General features: G+C 34.9%; 1 protein-coding gene across 3 annotated transcripts in view; it reads left to right on the top strand.

Moving 5' to 3' along the window:
* Positions 1–26921, top strand: part of COL21A1 (collagen type XXI alpha 1 chain) — a 154579-nt gene that overhangs the window by 73681 nt on the left and 53977 nt on the right. For 2 of the 3 annotated variants that reach the window (XM_039852935.1, XM_039852933.1), the window contains 3 exons: positions 1813–1875; positions 15616–15669; positions 15767–15820. In XM_039852935.1, coding sequence (XP_039708869.1) covers positions 1813–1875; positions 15616–15669; positions 15767–15820 — 171 coding nt within the window. The remainder of the gene's footprint in view (positions 1–1812; positions 1876–15615; positions 15670–15766; positions 15821–26921) is intronic. The other variant, XM_039852936.1, reaches the window with a different exon arrangement.

A 26921-nucleotide genomic window follows, 5' to 3' on the forward strand; every position in this document is an offset into this window, starting at 1 on the left:
AGTAAAGACTGATCAAGGGAAAACTTTAAGAAAACTCTAGTTTCGAATAAGTGATCAGTGATATAGGAGTTGCCATAGCATTTCAATAGAAAAAGACATCAACAGAAAATGGAATAATGAAGACGGTGCAGTGATAGAAAATTTTGTCATATTGACTCTTACATGGAAAATGAAGAAAATCTTCCCAGGAGAAAAAGAAAGATGAAATTTGTTGAAAAGCAATGAGTCCAATCTGAACATGGAAAAAGAAGGATGGCAGGGAGGCTAGAGATTAATGTGGATTCTCTCAAAATAAGAAAAAAATTCTAACAAGCTAGAAAACCAGAATGTTGCTCCCTATTGCCCAGCTAACACTGGGAAGTCCTTGGATGAGAATTATAAATTATCTCTCTTTAGCAAGACATTAAATGTTTCAGCATTATTATTCTTCCTTTTCTCAGCTCTTCCTTATGTTAAGCCTCTTGGGCATCTCCTAAGTGAAAAGCCTCTCCCTTCTTCATTGGCTCCTTAATAGAGTTCACTTAGTTCTTTCCATTTTTCCTGGTAAATTTAGGAACAAATCTTCCTAGTCAGTAGCTTGAAGAGTATTTCAGACCAGAATATTTGATTCTGTGAAAGTAACCTTAGCATTGGTGTTTAGATAATGTATAAATGACTGGAGTTCTCTGTGAACAATTTCTTGATGAAAATAGTGAAGAATTACTGAGTCGAGACTGGTTGCCATACTAATGGCTGAGACTTGTTTTTCAGCAAGATGCCCCATGTGGACCTCATGGACTCAGCAAGAGAAGAATATTTTTGAAGTATTTCTTGTAATTAAATTATAAAAACAGTTTTGCTTTCATTGTTTCTTTTTTTCAAGGGTAGTGACCCTCTGAATGGTCAGTACTGGCCATTGGGCACATGCTAGAGTTCCATAGAATGTGCCTGGCTGGACTCATTGCCATGTTATATGGAATAATGTTCTTTGAAGATCTCTGGTTGGTGAAGGCAAATGTTATTTATTTATTTCTTAGATATTACATATGCTTGAGGACTATGGGGGTTGGGCAGAGTTGTTTGACTTGGTCTTGGCTCTTATGAAAATATTAAAATTTTAGAATTTTAGCGTGTTAAGACAAGATTATAAATGTAAGCAAAGTGACGCATTGACTGGATTGAAATAAATGACTGTTGTGCAGCTTTAAACTTGAGTCCCAGGTGTAAGATCACATGGCTTGTGGACTACTTTTTAAAATAATTATAAATTGGATTTTTATAGGTCATTATATCTGTAGAATAATGTTTAGAGTAAAAAACAAAAACGTGATGTAAGCCACCCAAGCAATATGGAGACAGATGTGTCTGCTTTTCTCCTAAGCATTTGATTTATGTATATATTCAAGTACAAAGTTGAGAAGCAAAAAGGAAAAAAAAAATGTTTGAAAAGAACTAAGTCTGTAGACTTGTGAATGAAATATTGCTATCATTGAAACTATAGTTACTATGACACTTCACAGCTTTTCCAGAATTCTAAAAATGTATCCTGCTATAATCTTGACATTTTACATCAGTGAAATGTACTTTACCTATTATACATAGCATGCTCACAGAAATAAATCATTGAAAGTTTTACATAATAAAAAGCCATTATTTGTTAAGGTAGACATTTAAAGTATGGCATCATTTTTCTAACTCTACTTTAGGACTTCCGTTTGTTTGTTTTTTAATATAAAAAAAGCTTCAAATAATGTAATTGGTTTTGAACCTTGATGGGTTCTGACTGCACCAATGTGGTTGGTTTTGTACTGAAAAGTGATTTTTACTCTCTAGGGTGACCCTGGACAGCCTGGGAACCCAGGCTACCCTGGACAGCCTGGTCAAGATGGTAAGCCTGTGAGTACTGAAAGCTTAGTCATCTCCAGTACTGGGACTATAGTGTCAAAGTTAAAATTGCACTGGGCAAAGTTAAACAGGCAAGGAAGACTTTATTCAAGACTATTGCAATAGGGGAGAGAGATTGAATTTTACTCAGCTGAAACAAAGGGAGGAAGGTTCTTGAGTGCTGACCTGAGCTAGTGGAAAAGTACTGGAGGACTTTAGGAGGGGGGTTGATCAACGGGATGGAGCAAATTGAATTATTCTGAGTCCGGCAAAAGTTTTCCTCTGTGATTAGGCCATTTGTGTTTGCTGATTGGCACCCATCAAAGTTAGGGTACTACCCTACCACAGAGACTGGGAGATCCGGATACTTATCTTCCTTGATCTCCACATTTCAAAAGGATGGTTTCCAGGTCCTTGAGAAAGACATGCCTTCCTAGTTGTAAAGTTAGAAGCTTTTTTTTAAAAAAAGATTTGCAACTCAAAAGGGCCGAGAAAGAATTTACAACTACAAATTTTCTAAAGTAAAGACTCTAAGGAAAGGGAGGTCAGGGTCCTATAGTCAGGAAGAAGCCTGTCTAAAGTTTAGTCAAGCTGAGAGGAACATTAAGACTGGCTTTGTCAATAAAGTCAGCATCCTAGTCACTTTCTAGGTATTTTACTTCAAAATTGCATTGCTACATTAAAAAAATTGTCTAGTGAATTCTTAGTATCAATGAAGAGCTATTTTAGAAATCCTTTTATATTTTCCCTTCACACCTGTGGAAATTTTCAGGGGTTGACCTAACAAAGAGGTCAACTTTGTCAAGCTTAAAACTGTCAAAAAGATGAGTTTATTTGGGAATAGCAGAGAAATTGCATTTCAGAACATGCAAAATGTACCTAGTTACAGGTGAGTCCATTGAAGGTTTAGTGTCAGTATTTGTAGAGAAAGAATGTAGAGAGGGGAAAGTTCAGTTAGAGTCTGTTCCCCCAACTCCTCTCCCGAGGGTGACCAGTTTTGAGACCAGCTTTGAGAATTCCACAGAGCAGACAACACCAGTCTAGTCATACAAACAAAGCTCAATTCAGCCCATTTCTTGTTCATGTCTCTGGAAACCATAAGCAAAACTTACCAAGGTTGATGTGAGGCAACCCCCAACCAATTCCCTATCATTTCAGAAAGTTCTAACATAATCAGTTTTCTGTAAATCAGTTGTTTATGGGAAATGAGTTTCTCAATCCTTTAAGTTTTATTTTTTTCTGAGGGCACGTTCATGTGATTTTCCATTTTATATCCTCTGGTTCCATTTAGATTGAAATTCTTTCACACAAGTTAAAAACCTTTTGAAAGGTGATATTATTTTTCCTAAGAATATATGCACTGTTGTACACTTATAATCTTCCAAAAATATATTATCCTCTAAGATTCAAGAGAACTTTAAGAACATTTATGTATTAAAGAAATGTAAAGCAAATCTACTTTAAAGCATTTTAGGCAAATATTTACAGGTAAGTTACAGTCAGAATGTTCGTTATAGTAAATAAACATTAGGAATTACCTATTGAATGTTAAATAGTTGTCGCTACTAAAAGTATCTCCTAAGAGAGTTTCTTTATCATGAGACAATAACTCTTGCTATAAAGGATAGGAAGATTTGTATTATGAGCCAATAATGTTCAAGCAATTAAAGAACTACAGGCCTAATGTTAAACCATCAATACCCCGATAGGATAGAAGAGGAGCTTATTGTGTCCCTAAGAGAGTTTTGCTGACAAATTTAATACGGAAAAAAAAAAAAAGCCAATTTTTGAAGAGTAGTGATGTTATGGGACTATTTATACCAGTTTTGCATAGGAAGGAGGTTAATTATATGGGCGACACTCTCTAGAGAGATTGTTAAGGAATGCTGAAGAGGTAACAAAATGGTGGCCAGTGGAGCTGCAGAGAGCTAGGGAGCTGCTAGGTGACTGGGGCAGCGATGCTCAAATGACCCACCAAGATTCATTCTAAATGTGATGGCAATCAACTTGGAAATTTTGAAAAGGAAAGTGACTTGATGTGCCTTACTTTTTAGAAAGATAATTATGAATATTATGTGGAGAGTAGATTATATTGGACAAAAATGGAAGCTGGAGACTAAATAGGAGGTTATTTCAAGATTCTAAGTGAGAAGTAAGAATGGCTTGGACTAGAGTGATGTGGTAGAAGGGAAGAGAAATGATCAGATTCTAGATTATTTTTTAATGTAAAGCTGACCCTTATTTCTGTTAAATTAGATGTGAGGCATGAGAATAAGAGTCAAGGAAGACTTAGAGGATCTTAGTTTGAGCAACTGGGTGAATTATGGTGCTGTTAACTAAGCTGGGCAACACTGGGGGAGATGTCAGTTTTGTGGAGGAAATTGAGAATGCATTTTTGGATATGCTGAAGGTGTCTCCTAGAATATTAGAGAAAGGAATCTTGAGTTCAGGAATATGTTCAAGAATGAAAATACACAGTTGGAACTCTTTAGCATGTAGATGTATCTAAAGCCACCAAGGTAGGTGAGATCTTTTAGGGAGTAAGTACAAATGACTGGAGAAGAGAAAGTGGCAGTGCACTGAACTTAAGGCTCTCTTACAGAGGAAAAAGGGAAAGATACAGCTAAGGAAATTGAGAAAGAATCAGTGAAGTAGGAGGAAAACCAGGAAAGTGTGGCCAAGTGCCAAAGCATTTTAAGAAGCGTGATCAGTTGTGTCATTGTTTCTAAGAGATTGAGAAAATTGAGATTTATGTCTAGACCAATGGATTTACTATGTGGAAGTAATTGAGGACCTTGATAAATAGGGTTTCAGGGAAGGTGGGTACCAAAACTAGACTGAAATGGGTTCAAGAAAAGAGTAGAAGTTAAAATGGTGACAATGAATATAAATGCTTCTAAGGGATATAATAGGGAGCAGAAAAATGGAGTGATAGTAACAGAAAGATGTGGCATAAAAGGGTTTTAAAAATATGGGAGATGTTACAGCATTTTCTATAATGTTATAATGGATAATTATAGGATAATTAGGATAATGTTAATGTCCTGATCTTAAAAGACCTGAGTATATTTTACCTTACATGGCAGAAGGAACTTTGCATATATGATTAAATTAAGGATCTTGAGATGCAGGAATTATCCTGGCTTATGTGAGTGGCCCAGTGTAATCACAAGAGTCCTGATGAACAAAATAAGACAGAAAGGGTAAAATTGATGATTTGGGAATTTGGGGATATTTACAGGGAGAATATTCTTAAGCAGCTGGGAGAGCATTGGTTCCACGTGCAAGAGAAGCATTTAGCCTGGATAAGAGTATGGGCATTTAAACCTTTATATGGGATAGAGGGCCAAACTTTAAGTATAGAAATAGCTGGTAGTGTATTTACAGTAAATAGGATGAGAACTTTACCATCAGACTGCTTCTATTTGAATTGAATGAAAGGAATAGATTCCAAACGTAACATCTCCTTTTTTGCCTTTATCTTTAACTCCTGCTACTTACCAAGATTTGCCTTGTAGTTTCTCTTATAACTCATCCCTTTCTTACTTAAAGTGTCATGTGAACTTGTTGCATTCCCCCACTGCAACTCCTAATCCCACCTAAAATACTGCCTCAGGTCCGGTGTGAGTTGTGAACTGGGTAAGATGAGTTTTATAAATGTGAGCCCCTTTTGCCTGGGGACCACTTCCCTGGGGTGTATTCTTTCTGTTATTCTCAGCTGCACTACTGTCTCAACTCCAAAGCAGATACACTTCGCAAGCTGAAGTGTATCTGCTGGCACCTCATGATGACACAGAGCCCCCCTGACAACGCTGCTAAATAATGTAGGCTTTTGTTTCTTTCAGCGGCAAAAAACTGAGCAATTTGGAGGTGAGTGCTAAGCAGGCCTTCCGTAGGTTATCAGCTCTAGTTTGCTTCATTTTTTTCCTTTCTTAATTTCTTGCCATGAATGGAAACTTGCAATTAGCCTGATACAATAATCTTATTTAAGCTATAATAGACTTATTGTACCATCTCATTCAGTACATGTAAATATGTGTTTTTGTGTATGTGCATATGATTTTATATGTAGATATAGCCGTGTAGCATTTGATACTAAATGTTAGATAATAGATGTTAGCTGGTATTAGATGATATCTGATGTTAAAGAACAAACCAGCTGTGGCAGACAGACAGGATAATGTTAACGTCCTAATCTTAAAAGACCTGAGTATGTGTTACCTTACGTGGCGAAAGGGACTTTGCACATATGATTAAATTAAGGATCTTGAGATGCGGGAATTATCCTGGCTCATGTGAGTGGCCCAGTGTAATCACAAGAGTCCTTATAAGTGGGAAGCAGGAGTATCAGAGAAGGAGATGTGGTAATGGAAGCAGAGATCAGCATGAAGTAGCCTCTAGAAGCTGGAAAAAGAAAGGAACAGATTTTCCCCTAGAACCTCTAGAAGGAATGCATTCCCCCACCCCTCCCTCCCCACCCCCCTGACACCATGAGTTTAGCTCCCTAAGATGCATTTTGGATTTCTGACCTGCAGAACTGTAAGTCTGAGTTGTTTAAAGCTACCGTATTTGGGGTAATTTGGTACAACAGCAATAGAAAACTGATACACTAATCAAAATTCTATTTATTCAAAGGTATGACTTTTTTCTTAAGTATCTCCCTTTCCTGCTGTTTCTTTCTCTCTGCTGGAGATATAAGATTGGGTGGCCAGGCAGGAAGAGAAAGTGAGCCTGGGAGCCAGAACAGCTGAGGGTCATTAAAGCGTGTCCAGGGCCAGCACACAGCGGGAGTGGGAAGGTGTGGGTGGAGCCTCTGGCTGGCGATTGAAGCCATCTGGACCAAGGAAACTTGGATGGAATACTTCGAAGGGAATCCTGCTTTGTTTGGATTTAGTTCTGTTTAAACCCCCTCAATAAGCAATTTGAGCCTCTTTCTCATTATAACCAGGCCAAGTCAACCGAAGCTTTAAATAGGAAATTATTCTACTCTGAAGAAACTAATTTTCATAAGGAAAATGCCTTCAACCAAAATTAGAGAGCTATTTTCAAATCCTTCCACTGCTTTCTCATTTCTCTATCAGTTAAATAACCTCTATCAGAACAGTGTCTGAGCGTGTTACTATTTTATCATTATAAAAAGAGAGGCAGAGGAAATATTTATATGTCTTGCTAGGTAATTCATAAACTATTAAAGCCATTATACTGATATGACATTGACTTTTAAAAGGAGGCCATATGTAGGAACATAATAGAACTATTTTATGACTTTGTGGAAGTTTAGATTTTTATAGTACTCGTTTCTGTCCGTTTTCTATTGTTATTAATTACTATTCATAAAGTAAGGTACTTACTGAAACCCAAGCTTTAGATAGGTCGTTGGACAAATCTGGGGCTGTTTTGCCCTCTGCTTTTCTTTTAAAAGTTTCTTTGCCTCCAAGGGCCTTAGTTTCTTAATTTGGAAAATGAGAAGATGATGCCAGATGAGGCCCAGGTTTTCTCCAATACTGATTTTCTAAGATTCCATGAAGGCCACCATCTTTTATGAGAAAGAGCTAGACTACGCTATTGAATTCTGGAGATGATTTTTCATATCATTGCCCTTAAGAAGTGACTCAAGAAGATTGACAGCACTCTGCTACCATCAGACTTAAAAGTGTATTGATCAGAGAGTCCCACTCAGGGATGCAGCACCTTCCTTTGTCCCCACCCCCTGTAGTGTATCCTTGAATGGTCTAGAAATTCCAGAAAGGAGCCAGCCCACTATGGAGGATTAAACCTTAAAGAACTGGTAGTCATCATAGATAGAGAATTTCAGTGTTGCATGAGTTTATCAAACCACAAATAAAGAGAGGACTAGGGGCAAATTAGTAGGAGATGAACTGGTGTAGGTAGGAGGGAGAAAAGAGAAGAGATCAAGTCAGGTTCTTTAGGCCATTTTGATGGTTTTGGCTTTTAGTTGGAATAAATTCAGGAGCCACTAGAGAGGGTCTGATGTGATGTAAGTTATTTTAAAAAGAAATAACTCAGACTTCTGTGTTGAGAATAGATTTTAAGGTGAGGCGAGATGATGGCGACTAGCATCAAGATGGTTGTAGTGAGGCAATATGTTGACAGGATTTGCTGATGTATTGGATGTAAACTTAAGGGAGAGAAGTCAAAGATGACTCCAACAAGATGCAGAAGGACGGGCTAGAGAAAATTGGGCAAGGGAAATCAGGAGTTTGGTTTTGGATATATTAATTTTTTGTGTTAGACCTTCAAGTAGAAATTTTAAGTGGGTAGTTGAATATAGAAGTCTGACATACAGGGTGAGTTCCCTTTGTGTGAAGTGTCCTGTCTTGTCCTTTACTCATTTTCTGTAGTGGTGATGGCATGTTGCATGTCAATTAATAAGAGTTTCTGGTACACGAAGAGAATTCATTCTTTGAGATATATATTATAAATATTCTATTTATTTGGTTTATAATTTTGTTTTTAATTTTTAGAAAAATAAATTTTTCCCATGATTAAGTATTTTCTCTTGTTATTTCTTCCAGTGGGTATTTTTTTTTTTGAGTATTAGATACTTTATATATATTTACTTTATTATAATTTTGAGAACTTAAGATTTTTTATTTTATTTTTGGAATTTATTTTGGTGTTTGGGGTGACATGAAAATCCAAAAAGATTTGGGAAACTTGGAGAATGGCTATTCTTACATAGTAAAATTTAACTGGAATAAACATATGACTCTTATATGTCTGGGGCATGTTATTTAAATTTAACTTTGCTGAAAAGGGATCAACATATGTGATGGGGCTGCACAAGAGGCTGTTGCAATTTTTGGCATTGTTAGTAAATATATAATGTCTATATTAAGAAAGATGACAGTCCTGGTTTTGGATTTGGTAAAGTATACTACACTGTAGGAATACATAGGATCTGGATTTCATTTAGAAGAGAGTAACTGGGAGAGCAAGAGCTCCAAAGACAGCCTATGGGGGAGGATTTACTGAACTTCAGGTTTACTCCAAACAAAAGATACTGTTTTAAAATACTCAAGCATGATGGTAGAGAATAAGAGGAAAGAAGGTGGGGGGAAACTAGTACTGAGGCTTGCAGAGTAAACTTTGCAGGGGATAAATAATCACTAGTAGAACAATAGGACCTGTGCATGACACAGGCTTTTTATGTTTTCCTCTTTTCAGACTTTTAGTTGAATATGGTGCCAATTGTGTACTTAATGGTTTAAGAGCTGTGGGAAATTTAGGGCTGAGTGCCATGAAGATTACAGACCTTAAAAATGGGATATATTAGGATAAAAGCCAAAGAAATAACTATTCTTTGGCTTGGAAAGGAGAATTAAAGGGGGCAGCTTAATTATGAAGTGGATAAAACATTCTTCTAGAGAGAACAGTTTCTACCTGAATTCTCATTTCACCTCAGTTTGAGTTCCTTCGCAAAAGGATTTATTGTCTCACTGTCTCCCACTTCCATAACATACACAAACCCTCATGAGAGTCTCACTGATAAACTAAAACATGAACCATTTGCCTCAAATGAACTATTTTACACTTGGGCAGTTTATTTTCCTTTTCTGTAATAAATTGTTTTTTAAAAATTATCTGTTCCATAAAGCTTCCTAGACAAAGCTAAGTTGACTAGCTAAATCATTTTTCTCCAACACGTCCGTCATGTAAATCTCATATATGGATCTTTCCAAGTTTATTTCATGTCTCTTAAATAGATTACTTATATTTTATGTATTATAGATAGTATATACAAGAACGATGTGTATAGACATTATATATGTACCAATGTTATTTGTATATTTATTAAATTCTTCAAGGAATTGTTTGGTTATACATGTAGCATTTGGGATTTTAAAGATAAACTTATGTTTATATTGTATTTTCTTTCGAGTGTAATCTCTATGAATACAGAGCCATTTCTACGAATATTTCTAGAGCCTTCCATGATAGTGACTGGTTGGTCTCAATAAGTATTTATATGTTTGTTTGCTTATTTATTCATTCTTTCATTCATCCACTCATATACTCAATATTGGTTGGGTGTTTACTGTTTTCCTGGCACTCTTCTAGGCTAAGGATATATAGCAAAGAACAAAATAGAGGAAAACTGCTGTTTTTAAGCTCACATTCCACTGGAGAGAGACATATAATCAATCCATAGTAATAATTAAAAAATAAGTAAATAATATCAGATAGTAGTAAGTACTATGGAAAAAATATTTCAGGACAGCAAGAGAGGAAATGGGGTTTGCTATTAGTCACTTCCCTTTGAATATAAAGCAAAATTACTAGAGATTTCTGTTGGGAAATAAGAATTATTAATAATGGTATGTTACCTTAAAAAGTTGTTCATTCTCCTTTTGAAGTAAGCTTAGTATAACTTTAAGTGTAACTTTACTTGGGGAATGAAGCAATTTACTTAAGTTTAATTAAATTCCATGAACCAAGCTATATCTGCAGAGATTATTTGTCAAAGGTAGGCAATGTTTTTCTTTCATGTATTTAGCTCAAGGCAAATATTGTGGAAAAACAGATGATGTTGCTTTGTATATATCGCCTATCTACCTTTACCTAACGGAGGGAGGATTAGATTTAGATCAAATTTTATTTATAGTAAATGTAATTTGCTTTAATTTGAAGTAGCAATTCTGGTTTTCTCCCCAACAGAAGCCTATAGCTTCTCATCAAATATAAATCGTTTATCTTAGTCCATTAAACTATTTAAAATTTTTTGTGCTACTTTACTTTTGCTTTCAAATAAACTATATTTTCCTCCAGAGTCTCTTCCTCAGTCAGTGATATCATCAGCCATCCTTTTGTACAAGCCAGGATCCTGGGCATCATTCCACAACTCCAAATTCCTCACCTCCTGTAACCCATCATCAGGTTAGACTAACTATACCTTGAACGGACTCAGGTTCTGTCTACCATTATCTCTTCTCTGCAGAAACCTCTCACATGGTCTTCATGCTTTCTCTTCCTCCCTTCAATCTATTCTCCACAGTATAGCAAGTGAACTCTTCAAAGCTCAAGTCTGATTGTGTGAACCCCTGGTTTAGTGGCTCGGATAAAGATCAAAGTCCTTTATAAAACCCACAAACTGTTCACAGAGCCTGCAGTCTACCATTCTACTCTTGAATGCAGCATACATACATACATCTCTTCTATCATCTCCAGAGATATGACTTATCCTATAATGATGCATGGCACAATGAATGAGTTTCTTTTATGCACTATGCTTTTTTAAGTGTTCCTTTGAGCTTATGTGCCAGGGGGAAGACTTCCCTGACTTCCTACTCTTCATCTCTCATAGCATCACACTTATTTCTCAGAACTTAGCTTAGGTGAAATGTTACATTAATGTGATCTGTTAGTCAAATAATTTGATCAAAGTTTATAAACCACTTGACTTATAGTTGGGTTAGGTGGAAAACAAAATACTTTCAATATTAATTATATACATGGAAAGATGGAGATTCATGAATATTCTTGGAACTTAGTTGTATAGAGCTATAAAGTCTGCCAATGACTGGAAGAATTCACAGTGGACATACATTTGATTTTGGTTACCTAGTTACCCTGGCTATATTACCCTAAGCATCTGTTGAGATTTTGGAAACTTTAAAGGCAATTATGTAGCAGAATAAACTTTAAATCACATTCTTACATTAAAAATAAGAGTGACATCCCAAATAATTTCTCTGGATCTTATTCTCATTCAGTTTAGAGCATTTAAAGGAAACTAATTACTTTCTCCTCCTCATTTTTTTTTAAACATGTATTTAGATTGGCAAACTATTTTATGATATGATTAGAATTTGGCTCAGAAGAGATTGTGACCCTTGCACATTTGATGATTTTATTTCCAATTTCCATTTCAAAGCTATACATCTTTCCTGGAGCATTGTAACTATGAATCATGGAAGAAAAGTAAATTGATTCTGTGTACTTCAACCCTACAATTTGGCAGCAAGAATATTTTTTTCCTATAAAATGACTCATTTACAAAGAAACTTTTTCTGAACATGGAAAAGGCTTAAGTACTGTCAGAAATCTTGCAGATGGGGGTGGTGTGGATATTTGGACCTGCAAATAACTGCAAAATGGTAAAATTAATGGTGAATAATATTGAGCAGTAAAAGATGGTGTGTAAGTTATACAGAAATATGTGTTTAGAAAAATAAAAACTCAGTAAGGTATATGAAAAGCTTATCATTTTTCCTATTTCAGGGTATTTTTCTTGTTTTAGTGTGCCCTGCTATGAGTCAACCAATGTTTTATTTCTTGCTCCTCTTGGAAATTGTCCTCTGCTGTAATATTCCTCCCTGTTAACCTTTATTTTCCTGATTTTTAGTCCAAAATTTGTTTTTCTGAATTTTATCCAATTTCTCCTGGTGATTTGCCCTGATGTCCCCCAGATTGGATGTGGTTTTGGTTTTGTTTAATTTGTTACTAATCATGCTTCCTCTCAATTCTAAAATAACTTTTAAATTTCTTTATACAACTAAGATTTCAAGACTGCATCTCACTGTAAGTTAAGAAAAAAAGACCAACAATATAGCTTGGTTCTTGTATTGTGGGAAGCGTTTATTCTTCCTACATTGTAGTCCTTTCAAAAACAAAACCAAAAGAGCCATTTGAAGTATACTGAGTCCTTGTTCACATGTTCAGGATTACATTGGTATGAATGTTGAAAAAGTCTTAAATCATAACGATAATGACTGGACCTGCCACTCCTTATACACCAATAGTGGCTGTTAAGGCTATGGAGTAACGTTCTGTAGAAGTGTTCTCATGGTTTTGTGCAACAGGCACTGAGTCTAAAGAAAAGAAACTTGCATTTATTGAGTTCCTAACATCTGCCAGACATTGTCACCTGTGACATTATTGGTTTCTTTTCATAAGTGAAGCAGGTATTATCCTGTTTCATGGTGAAAAAAACCCTGAAGCTTAGCTAGGCACAGTGACTTAGCCAAAATCCCATAGAAAGGAAGGAGCAAAACTTCGGCTCAAGGTCTTTTCCAATTTCAAGATTCCTTGTCTTTCCACTTCACTGTGTTGCCTCCTAGGATTTGGGGATTTGATGACTCTGCCTGAGGTCACATTATGAGTCAGAGGTGAGCTGGGAACACAGTCTGGGACATCTCCACATTGCTTAAATCCACTAAAATGTGATGTGTCTTCCTTAACAAATTCATTACATTAACTTCTTTGAAGGGGGCAGACAGCATGGCAACTTTTGATCTTCTATAAGAGATTAACTTTCTGAAAAAAGTAATGAAGCCAATATGGCATTTGGCTTAACTTTTGAAAAAATGTGAAAGAAAAATAATTCATTAAATGTGAACTTTGCAGATGACCAATCATTTTGATAAATAGCTAATCCCCACGGTAACTTTCTTTTGAGGAATTTTATGAAAATTCCTTTCCTCTGGGCACCTAGAACCTTAAACAGTTTAAAAGTAGTCTGGTTAAATGGGCTTCATTGCATAATTATTAATCATTCTAGAATCATAAGATCTGATCTTCCATGAAGCATTTTCTGATAGACGGTATCACCACTGGTTCTATCAACTTATTAGCTGTGTAACTTTGTAGAAGCTACTTAACTTTCTGTGCCTTGGTTTCCTCATTTTAAAATGGGGATAAGGTAGAACCTACATTTAAGACTGGTTGTGAGGATTAAATGAAGTATTTAGTCTGGAACATGACAAAGAGTATATAAATCATTGCTATTATTATTTTTTCCAATTATAACAGCCTGTTGTAAATCATGTCAGACTATCCAGAGAATGCATAGAAGGTCTGAAGAATCTGTAGGACATCCCAGGTAGTGACATTCACAAGTAACTTAGCTCTATTTGGGCATGCGCTAGCAGTGCTGGAGTTGAAATTCAGTTCCATGCCTATTGATTCCTAAGTTGTTGACGAAGAGATTCAGTGATAACTACAGTGGTATAGATATAAGGCTGAGCAAACTCTGTGTAGATTGACTTCTTTCATCTGACCAATCTCGAGAACATGAACCACATGGTATTACTAAAAGTTTCAATATGCTATTGGAAACAGCATGAACATAATGTGGTTCCTTGGGGAAAGATTTTTTTTCATACTTGTATGCAGTATGGATAACTTGACAGTAACTTCCTTGTTTGTTTGAATAACAAAAAGTTTGCCAAACAATCTGTTCAATGCTGAAAATATAGAAATGAGTTAGACCTGGTTGCTCATCTCAAAGGGGCACATAATTCAGAGACAGAGAGACAGTGCTAGCCCAGAGAGGGTACGGTGGGGTTGAAAATTGCAGGTTGTTTTGTATGGAGTATGGAAAAGGCTGATTATGAAACTTGTTCACTAGTGAAGTAAAATGTTTAAGGATTGGGCAAAGGGATTCAAGAGAGAAATTTGAGTTTGAGAAATTCTGGAGAAAGCATAATGATACACTCTGTGAAGAACTCAATGGGATATCAAGGAGAGGCTGATAGTTGGTGATAGAAATTATGAAGTTGTGACTCTAGGAGTAACAGAGCATTTTACAAAATAAGAAATACAAGTGCTTGTAAAAGGAGAAAAACAATAACACTGATCTTTTTGAGACAACCACTATTGTTGTTGTTGTTGTTGTTGTTGTTGTTGTTATTGTTAGAGCTAGCAAAGAATAGTAAAAAGAATATTTAAAAATATGACTGGAAAAGCAGGGAATTATTATGTCTCTAAAATTGCAGCTAAAAATATACTGATGATTGAGTGAATAAAAGACCAGCGCAGATACCCATGAGTAATCACATGAAAATGAAGCTTTTAGATTTAAGAATGAAGATGTAATTGAAAACATTAATGGGATCTGTGTTAATACTTTTGACAATGGAAAAATGTACCCAAATAGTAGGATCTGAGAAAGATGAACATGAACAGAGAATGGGAAAAAGATGGAATCTGAATAAGAGTGGTAAATGTGTTCGCAGGTACCGAGTGGTCCAAGTCTACCTGACACTGACTGTGGGAAGCCTAGATAAATGTTCAGAGCCAGCAAGTTTGTTTTGGACTTTCGTTGCCATGTGCTGAGTGAAGAATGAATAATTTGCCCCTGTCTAAAAAAGTACTATTTTACCAAGGGTCCAGTTTCTGAAGGGATGTGTAAGAAACAATAGAGATGAAAGTGCTCATCTCAGCAGACAGCTCAGCCCTGGGAGGTGGGGGCTGGAGGGACATGTCACAGCCACATTCTTGGGGTTAACATCAGAGGCTTTCTAAAATGGATAATCCAAAGGCTGTTATAAGACTTACTCTGAAGAATAAATAACATTCATCAAAGTTTAATTTATTTTAGGGATGAACTCAGATGGCCATTAATCAGGTAGTTTAAAAATGTATTCCATTTGTTTAATCCTCCAATCTTAAATGTTTTTCTCTCAAATATGTTGAATACATTTCTAATGTGCAGAACACTTCTTTAAGACCTGTAAACACTGGCTTTGTATTTCCATCAAAGAAGCCTCTTTTAATTGAAGCATTTCTAGGTTTTTTAAAAAAATTAATTTAGAGATATTTAAGACCTTTTTTCTAAAGACCAAAACATATGAATTCCTTATTAAACATTGGGTACTTTATTATCTTGGTTTCTTAAACTAAATGAAGTCTTAGGTGTAAGAAACTCAAGACAGGCCTGAATCCTAAAATGGGGGCTACTCTTTGTGAATATGATGGAATGTTAATATTTCTTGCTTATTTTTCTTTTAGGGATATCAGGGAATTGCAGGATCACCCGGTGTTCCAGGATCCCCAGGAACAGAAGTACGTGATCTTATTTATACACATTTTAGAGGTACCGTTTCTAGTGAATAAAAAAAAAAACCATAATTAACAGAATTTTATTTTGTGGTTAATTTAGGGAGCACGAGGACTACCAGGTTACAAAGGAGAACCAGGCAGAGATGGCGAAAAGGTAAACACACACACACAAAAATGTGTCCAGTTTATTTAGTCACTTAAAGAAGACAAAGGATGTTACCTATGATGACTCCCATTCACTCATGTTCACCTTGGTGAATTCCAAGATTTATGGGCTCAAAAATTTGTCAGTGTCCATTGGCTAATAAAGTTTTTATCACTAGTTGGATGTAGTTATCATCGATGACCATTGTCAGATGAAACAAGTACTGACATTGTCTTGATGCCATGTTCTCTCCTTGTGGTTAAGCTCTAGGGGAGCTGCCTTCTGAGAAGGGAGAGAATTATGTAGATGGAATGTGTCCTTTGTTAGCCACAGATAACCCAATACCCACATATCTACCATCCGGCAGGTGGCCTTTTGGCTTAGCCTTACTGGACTTCTCCCTTAGAACTTCAGAGGGTACAAACAACATTTGAACTGCTGACTTTCCTTTTTTACTGCTTTGGGATTTGCCAATCTTTCTATTAAAGTACACGTTCTTTAAATATGTTCAATATATTAGTACCTCCCCATGTATTCAGTCAAGGCCTACTGGCCCTGATAGCTGGTCCATGTCCAAAATGACCATTTGTGTTTGCTCAGCTCTCCATGTTGATTTGTTAGCTAAATTTGTAAAGCAAATCTTATAAGTTTTTTTGAAGGCATTTTGCTATTTGCTTCTGATAAAAACCTGTACCAATTTTCTAACTACAATCCTTACAAAATTATTTCCTTTTAAAAATAATGTGTACAGCATTCATATGTGAGAAACACTGATGTAGACTATATTCTTTTTATTTTTTTATGGTTGTTCATGGTGGCTACAGAAATTATAACTGCTAACATATCATGTTTGGATGGTTGTCTAGCAGATCTCATTATGGATCTGCCACTTTCAAGCTATTGGATCTTGGGCATGTTACTTAATGTCTTGAATTTTATTTTCTTCATTGAGACAATAGGGATATATTTATAGGATTTTGTGAGGATTAAATGAAATAATGTATGAGAAATACTTAGCATGGTACCTGGTACAGTGTTTTTCTTAACTAGATGGTTGTTCTTTTTGTTCTGCTTTGTTCATCAAGTAGCATGGTTGCTGTTGGGTTAGAGCATGGGGTGGGCTGGCATATGTCATGGGCAGGACATGGGTTAGAGTGGTCACCAAGGCAAACAGGAGGGGTACTGACTGGAAAAGAAACAAAAATGATAATATAGATCGAGGCAGATTTATAATGTGAGGAGACTTAAAGGAAGTAGAGCAGTAGCTGTAGGTGACATTATTCCTGAAGAAATAGTATAAAATCCTCTCGTCTACAGAGTAGTCCTGGGCCTTTATGAATATTTTTAGCCACTTAGCAATCTTTGCCTATTTTAAATGATGAAGGTGCATCTTAAGAGATGAAAGCGAGCAGGCCAGGCCCACAGGAATGGGAGATGCCTTATATAATTTCATGCTCTGGGGATATCCTGAAAAATAACTTAACCTCCTCTGGGTGTATGGGGAATTCCATTAGGAAGGTGAGGAGGATACCTCTTCTGAGGAGATCTACATTCTAGTCTACAGGATCACTGCTGTTTTTTTTGACATTCTTACAAATAACCTGATTTTGGCATTGGGGGATACATAAACATGTGCATATATGAGAGATTACATCTATGAATAGATAAATGAATAAATTTATTTTTCCATTTACTGGGGTTTTAGAGACAAGATATGAAAGGAGGTTTTTATACATCTTAAAAGAATTGGAGTGAGTTTCCTTGGGAGTAGATATGCCTTTTTTTAAAATTAAAAGAATAACATAAATTCTATTAGTCATATCTCAAACTAACTGCTCTATTGTTTGGGGGTATTATGCTGTCTTTAATGTTGATTGTAATTTTTTAAATTGTCTATGATTTTTACCTTTTATCCAAGTAGATAAATAAGATTTATGTTTATGCAAAAAGGTCTGTTTTTAGCCCATGATTTCACTTAAAATTGATTGTTTTCTAAAATTTATTGTTTGGGCATAAATCTGATTTGTCACAGTTATTGAGGGCCTAAAATCACCACATGCTATCATCTAAGTTCCACCTCACATTCTCTGTGGCTTCAGAGCTCTTTATCTAGAGTTAAAATAATTTAATAGGTTAGTTGAAGACTTTTCCTTGGTTGTTCCTCTATAACATGGTTCCTTGATTTTCAGAAATGGAAATGTTAAAAAGTATACCCCTGAGATGGCCTTGACTTGTGGCAGTGCAGGGTATTTTTTCCAGGCATCACACAGTTGCATTTGAGAGATTGTTACACACAATACTGTTCTCCATTAGGATATTTTTCCAGAACAATTTCCATCTTGTGGATTCCTCCAAAAACTTCCATAGTAGGAATTTCCACTTAAGATAATTAAAATTAGATACAATTTCTTGCTTACTTTAACATTTGTTCACATAGCAGACAAATCAAATGTACATAGATTTTGCAGGATTTTTTTTTTCTCTAAATTTACAAATCAAAAGGAACAGCTATCTACCAAGTAGTCTTCAGTTAGTAACCAACTTTATAACATGCTTTAAAGCTATTCTTTGGAATCTACAAAATACTTTAAGTACTTCAAAATACTTCCTTAATGTTAAGAAAACCTAATGTATTTAAATCACATAGAGAAATATATTTTGTTAAAATTTATTGGGTTATATTGGTTAACTAATATGTATTTATGGGTTTTCAATAGTGTATTCAAAATTTTTCATGGCAAATTCAATTCTGGAGATACAAAGTGTTAATAATTTGTTTTTTAACCTGTCCAGACTTTGTACAAAGTTATCACTTTTTTTCTGGGTTTAAGAAATAAAATGTACTAATTATATCTAAAGTATCATTATAGAACAAATTATATTCTTCATTTTATTTCTTTGTTACAGAACTTGACATTTAAATGGTTCCTCAAGGCCTCATTTTCCCATTGTCCTCAGCATCCATACCAGAATATTTTGCGAAGAATGAGACTTCCCTACTTAAATAAGTCCTTTACTTTCATTATCTGAGCTTTCAAAGTCAAAAGATTACATAGTGTTACAGTTATTTCTATTATAAAATCAATCATAATTAAATAATTCAAATAAATATATATATACCTATACATATTTATACACGCTCGCAGACACACACACATTGAGAACAGTGACAAAAGACCAAGCTAAAAGGGTTGTTAGGGAATAATAAGTTAAAACTTAGGGCATTAGTGATTTTACTTCTTCCAGTGTTCCTGTAGCCTCCCCACCCCCCAAAAAATAGTTTTAAAAATTAAAGCAAAGTCACTAGTGACATAGGAGGAAGAAAGAGTTGCCACTTTTTTCTGCTTTTTCAAAAAGAGAGAATAATCTACCCGTGTAGCTTTCTGAAAGCACTATAGCCCAGACACTGGTGCGTGCGTGTGTGTATGTCGGGGGAGGGGGCGAGAGGGCAGAGAGACTTATGAGAGTGCCAAATCCTAACCACTAGACTATCAAGGAAGGTGAGAGAGGCTTCAAACAGTTATATATTACGGGTTGGGCTCTGAATTTAGGCTACTCCCGCAGCGCCCCCCACCCCCAATCCCATACCCTAGTCATGCTTCTTAATCTCTTTAAACCTGGTTTTCAAAATCTGGAAAGTGGACGCCATGGTATTACTTCATAGCCTTGTTTTGAAGATTAAGCATTATAAATTAGTGATGAAAATGGTGATGATGATGATTTGTTTATTGGGACCACCATTCTGCAGTTTACCTAAGGTAAAAGTTTTGGAAATACCTTTTTTTTCATTTCTTTAAATGTTGAAGTGCTCCATGTGATGCAATCGCACAGGAATTCCCTAAACTTATGCCCACTACATTTACCCTCTTACCTGTGTATATACCTATATTCTGCCTTCTAGCCTGTTAATATGGATGAAATGTTCATATAATACCCAGTCTTCCCCTTGTGCTCTGGATCCCATCCTTCTTCATTACCTTGTGTTTTAATTAGCTCTTCTCACCTGTGTCATTAGTTTTTTTTTCTAGCTAAAATTTCACAAGAGCATAAAGGATGACCCATCTGAAATCAACCACGTAGCTTCTTCGAGCTAACACCCCATTTCTTCGTTTCGCATCACAGTATAAGTATGCCTTTACTCACTCTGTACTTTCTCACTTCCCGTTCTCTCTTTAACCCATGCCAGTAGGATTTCTATCCCAAATTTCTGCAGCATATTTAGATCATCAATGTCTACCACCTTTAAAATCCAGTAGTCGGTGTTTTCCAATGATCTCTACTTATCTTGCTGGATGTCTCAGCAACATTTGACATAATTGACTATTTCCTTCTTCTTGAAATGATTTCTTCTCTTGGCTTCTGGGATACCACATGTTCCTAGATTTTCTCTTGCCTTCATTGGTTACTTTTTCACAGTTTAGCTATTATCTCTTCTTCTATCCACTCTCTAAATGTTGGGATGTTCCAGGTTCTGCCCTGTGCCCTTCCTCTCCTTCATTAACAGTCTGTTATTGTAACATTATTAAATATAAACTCATGGGAATATAAATTATGTAGCAAATATATAAATATACATATTATTGGTAAGTATAATAATGATTAACATAGTGATATAATTATTTTTTTTTTGTAATTAACATAATAAATAATAAAGTATTAAATGAACACACATACACGCATTTTGTTTTTTAATAAAATATTTTGCTTCATTTGATTCCACAGAATCTGTGGAATTGTCATAACCCGGGATTTTCAGAAAAACTTTCTCTACCTTTTATGGAAGGGTGGTACCACAGTTTTCTCTTCTTTTGTACCTTCTTTTCTCAGAGGCTCTTCTTCCAAAACAGCACTAGCTATGCCCTCCCTAAATATTCTTTGAAGTCCAGCTGTGTCGAGTCTCCCTCCTCTATATATGGTGCTGACCTGTAGGTGCTCAGGTTTTCACTACTTCTCTGGATACTTTTGCAAAGCCTTGATTGATTCCTGATCTTTTGACCTCTTTTCTTTCGAAGATCTATAAAGGATTTAGCATCTCAGTTTATTATTTATTTATTAATGGAAGAACCATTAATTCCATATCCTACCTCATGTGTTGCCCGCTATGCCTCTTTCTGTCCTCTTTTTTCTCTATTGACGTCACTGGGAAACTTTTATTAAATTTTTACAGAGTGCGTCGTATTTGCTTGGTTCTAAACTCTTTCTCATCTTCACTTTGGGTGTACTCTGTTCTATGGTTATTGATAAGCTATGGCAATGACTCCATAATAAGAGCTTGGGAATCTGCTTTTTTTCTAGGCCTGAGTAGTCCAATGATGATCCCTAAACTCCAGGGGAATTCCCATATGTGTGTTAGAGGAAACATTTTAGTAGATTTGGACAGTTACCAACAAGTCATTATTGCCTGAAAGAGACTTACCATTTGTTTTTATCTTAGAGGAGAAGAAACAACCAAGATGTCTTAAGGCTGTTGATATATTAGATGCTTGAAGGCTTTTACTATTGTGTGTACATTTTTCCATTTTATTTTTACATATTTTGCCTTGGTATCATCTACATGAATTCCTTACCACATGCAGTCCTCACAAAAAGTTAAACTATACCGATTTTTACATTAATTGTGAAGTAAGCCATCCCTATTTTATAGTTTGGAAAACTGAGAAATGAACTTAAATCATTTGTCTGAAGTTATCTGAGGCTCGGGGGTTGGAATAAAATGTCTTGATCTCAATCTGGCTTTCTTTCACCATATTTTTCATTGTGGCCAGAATAGTTCGTAACAGTGTGATCAGTTCCACTTTCACTCCATTGCCTGCACTGTGAGAGGAATCCCTGAATGCCTGTCTGTAGCCAAGTAGATAGTATTAGGAGGAGGGAGCCAAATGAATGAGTTTAGGTTGTACCAATTGTGCCATGAGATGATTCATGGTCTACAACTCTCTCGAGGGAAGTGGGATAATTCACTCTACCTCATAGAGTGCAAAACTTAAATTGCAAAGTCTTTGCAAAAAAAAGACTTTTAGGCATGTAGTCACAAATATATGTATGAATTATGTGCCTATGCTACTGAACAAAGCATTATGTGCATTTAAAAAACACACACAGAAATTTGAAAAGAATGAGATTTTTAAAATATTAGTTTTTATATTCTCTTACTACTGAAATAAATAATCTGGACCTGACTTTAGAGACTATGGCTTTAGATTAATTTATGAGATGGACAGCCTCTTCAAAGGCAAATTCATCAGTCATCAAAGATTTGGAGGCAACCCATGGAAAATGGAACCATTTTACTATAAACCTTGGATTCTCTTTGACTCTAATCCCTTGTAAATTTGGATGGAACCAGGAGTGTGATTCCTCAAAATATTTGTTTTATTGACATTTTTATTTTGTATATTCAGAAAATTATCATTAATCACGAGAAAGACATAGACTAGGGTAAAGTAGGTTATGCTGCAATAAAAAACAAATCCCAAATGTCTGGCTTAAAACAAACAAACAAAAAACAAATCTCAAATGCCTATGCTCATCAAACTATTTATTAGCAACAGTGAGGGGTCCCCTATTGTCCTCATATATAGACTCAGGCTAACAGAAGTTTCACCTTCTAGATTATAACTAATTATGGCAGCAGGTGCGTGGAGAATCAAACAGTGGCTCTTTAACCAGTTCCATTCATATTTAATTAACCAGAGCAAATTTCTTAACTACACTAATTCCAAGACTTAGGAAAGCGTGATTCCCCTATATGTGTGGAAGTAAAAAGAATCTGGATATTGATATTTCTCAATGTTTCTGACTATATCCATAGGAAAATTTTCCAGATGTGAATTGATTATAAGATCAGAAATTTAAATTCATAATTAAACTTTGATATAAATTCTCCAGAAAGTTTGTACTCCCTCAACAAATGTGCGAAAAGTATCTTCCCTCTCACTCTTATTAGCACTGAGTTTCATTAAAGTTTCTAATTTTCACCAGTACAAGTTAAAAATGATAGTGGTTTGATTTGCATTTATTTATTAGTGAGTAAAGTATCTTGTCATGTGATATTTAAACATTTTTGTCACTTCTCTGTAATTTACTTTTTATTCATATCCTTTTTCTTCTACTGGGCTGTTCAACTTTTTAAAAATGGATTTTTATATGCATTTTACAAATTGTATGAAACTCTCTTGGTTTATATTATATGTTTTGACTTGGTTTTTGGAATTTTAGCCATACAGAAAATTATGTATTAAATTTATGTACATTTAGACTTTTTTCTTTTTTCCTATGTTTATGTTTGTATAGAAGGATTCCACATTCTAACATTTTGAATATAATTACTCATGATTTTATTTTAAAATATTATTTTCTATTTTAACCTTTAAAATTTTGATTTTGGAGTAAAGTTAGATGAGCATTTATATTTTTTCTCTCTTTCCCTAAATGGATAGCCAGTTGCTACACAATATTTGTAGACTATCACTTTTTACTCCATTTATTTGAAAAACCATCATTATTGCTAAATTTCCATTTTAATTTAGGTCTAGTGTTTTGGATTTTCCATTCTGTTCCGTTTATCTGTCTACATCTTCTCTGCCAAATTGTTTTAATTATTGTCACTTCATAATATGATTTAATCTCATCAGGGCTAGTACTTTCTTCTTCTTTTTTATAATCAAAACTTTCCTGGCTATTTTTGCATGCTTAATTTTCCAGATAAAGCTCAATATCTTTTATTCAAATTTTTTTTTAGCAATTGCTATTTATATTTTAGGATTCCTTTGAATTTATGGATTAACTATAAAAGCATTAACATAATTTCAATTTTGAGTTTTTCTATTCAAGATTATGATTTATCTTTTTATTTTAATTTTGAAATTAAATGAAATTATATTAAAGTGTTTTTTGTATTAGTCCTCAGTGTTACCAAGTTTATATCTAGGAATTTTTATCTCTTTGGTTTCTATTATAAATAAAACTTTTTCTTAAATATATTTTTATATTGGTTATTGTTTATACATAAAAGACTATTTTTACTTATTACTTTTTAAAACAGCAATTAATTTATTTATTAATTTTTAAGGTATTAGGTATATTGGCATAATAGATATATGATCATCAATAAAGATAATTTGTTTTCTTCCTTCTGGTTTTTACCTTTCTTCTTTCTTTATCTAAATTTATGGGCTAGTCTAAATTGGCTAGAAAGCAATAAAATAGTGGCAATAATGGACAACTTTGTTTACTATTTAAGTTTCAAACAGCCACAGTCTCTTTTGGTCCATGTTTGTGGCTCTTTTGGTAGTCTAACTCTCTCAACAGCAAATATAAATTTATAATTTTGTATCTGACTTGATATTAGCCAATAGCAGCATCCACAATCCTATAATAGTCTTATCTCTTTTTATATTAATTATTAGTAATTAATAAGTGCTTGAATTTATCAGACATTCATTACATTCTTAGCTTCTTTTTCTTGAGCCACTATGTCCAGCTTGAAATGATTTGTTGGCTCTAACTTAACTGATTCAGAGGATTTAAAAATGATGTTTATGACCATTCCCTTGATTTGGTCCTTCCTAGAGTCTGAGATTTAATTGAATTTCTTTTAAAGGCCTTCTCCAGTTTCATTATTTACCTGTTAGAGATGAGAAAAAAGTTGTATCTCTCAATCTCAATATTTTTGGATGTGGTCTGTTCCTTTTAATTATGACTTGCAAACTGGCCAGTTCTTTTCTGTGCTCATCTCTTTTACAAAATCATGTTAAATACAACCAATACCAATCAATTCATGATACGAACATTCAGTTTTCTCATTTCTTTACCTCTAGCTGTAAGTTCACTTAATGTGTTATTTGCCTTTGCAAGTTATTACAAGAAAAGTTTTTATGAAATATTCACCACTGCATTACATGTATCATCATTTTTCTAGCCTTCAGTAGTTATTTTTAACTGCTCACTACCTAGCCCCAAAGCCAGTGCCATATATATTTTTCAGTATTGTTTTGGCAGCCTCCTCTTTCTAGTATACCAATTTTTATATTAATTGTTAGGCTAAGGTATACTGCAGTAACAGATGATCCAGTGGCCAACACAAAAGCATTTATTTGTTTGTCACATTATATGTCCATTGCGGATAAACTTTGGCTTAACTTTACCACTTCTTTGCTGCCAATTTCTTTTAAACCCTGACCATAACTTGGCTGAGTATAATGTGTTTAAGTCATACTCTCTTGTGTTCTGTATTTTGTAGATACTATCTCAATACTCCTCAACCATTTTGCTCACTAAGTGTCTCTGCTCCCAGCTTCTCCTCACAAGTCCCCTTAACTGCTGTATGTTAACAGGGACCATGCCTTTTTATTTTACTTAAAAGTCTTGCTTATGCACATGAGGGTATCTCTGTCCAGATTTTATATGTCTTTTTGTCCGAATATGTGTGAAGGTGCTCCTGGTTTTCTCACTTCATCTGAGATTTGTTTGTCATCTCCAGGAAATTAAAGTTTGAAAGTTATGTCTTCTATAACTCTTAGCCAGAGAATGGAAGCTGGGACTTTGTTTACCTTTATAAGCCTGGTTTGCCCCATTCTTCTGTAGTTTTATCAAGTATTGTTGCCCACCTAAATTCCATCTTATCAAGAGTGTATCTTCTTCTAGCTGGCTTTCAGCTGGTTATCTCATTTTAGTCTTCTAAAGAGTTAGCTCAGGTTGTTCTCTTAATCTCTTTCTCTAGGAGCTTTGTTACCAGTCTCCTGCTCTAGCAAAAGGAAAAAAATATATTCAAAAGGAGGCTTTGGTTCTTCTATTAGGAGTCTACATGGTAGGGGAAAGAAAATCATCCAGTTTTTTTTGTGTTTCTTGGTCTCCCCCTAAATCCTCTTTAATTTTATTTTCTTTTATCTTTTGCTTGGCTAAATTGTTGAATTTGGGGGATATAAACTTGTGGATGAAAAAGGGGATCTGTAATAAATATGCCTGAAAGTAGCCTCACAGGGTGTTCTAATCATAAATTCTTAACTGGACAGGAAGGGTGGGTAGTCATGCCTCAGGCATATAACTTTTTTAGTGCAGGATTTATCTTTGCCTTAAGCAAGCCCTGTCCATTGTTCTTATGCATCTAGATTAACACACCTTTGAAATGTCAGAGTAATCCTCTTTTATAGATTCTTCAGAAGAATAACCACCTTCAAAGTAGCACATAATCTTATTTATCCTGTACCTTGCCTTCTCCCATTTTCATGTAATTTTTTTTGCTTTCCGCTCTTAATTCCAAATGTTTAAAAGAAACATCAAAACTGTCATCCTCTGGTGCATTTGAGATCTTGCTTCCTGGCATGTCATCAATTCAGAATGTTTCTTGAGTCAACAAGTTTGAGAATGCATGAGATTTTAGTGGGTCTCTCCTCTCTCTCTCTCTCTCTCTCTCTCTCTCTCTCTCTCTCACACAAACACACACACACGTGGAAAATGAAGGTAGTCAAAGATAAGCTGTTACTCTTGAGAAGGACATCCATTACAAGCTATAAAAATATTACTTATGTTTAGAATGAAAACAAATTGATCTCAAAATGCAGTGGTGAATGAGAAAGATGTTTATTTTTCTCATGTAATCTAAGAACTCATTTAGGGACTCAAGAGTATTCTTTCTGCATAGTCAAGGCTGTATCACTCACTAGTCACTCTCTTATCTGCATTTCATTCTGATGGGAAGAATGAAAGAGAAGTCATAACAATAACTTTTAATAAGTGATGTAGAAGTTGTACACCTTAGTCTTATATACAATTTGCTAGCAAGAACTTAATCACATGGCCATGCCTAACTGCAAAGGAAACTGAGAAATAGTCTTTAGTTGGGCAGCTATGTGCCCAGATAAAAATCTTTTTTTTTTTTTAATTTTTATTTGTGGTGGTGGTAAAAGGCAAATGATTTTGAGTATAACCATCAGTCTAGCATACCTTTTATACCAGATAGACTTTATAGCTCAATTAAAGAAACCAAAAATGATATGGATAGATATAAAATATGGTATACTTTTTGTTTCTTTCAAGCTGTTGTGAGTATTCTTCATCTCCTCTCTTTTGGAGATAACTTAAGACCTTTCATTTTCATAGACATATCTGA

This window comes from Pteropus medius, unplaced genomic scaffold (genome assembly GCF_902729225.1).
Source record: "Pteropus medius unplaced genomic scaffold, Ma_sr-lr_union100, whole genome shotgun sequence".
Lineage (NCBI taxonomy): Eukaryota > Metazoa > Chordata > Mammalia > Chiroptera > Pteropodidae > Pteropus > Pteropus medius.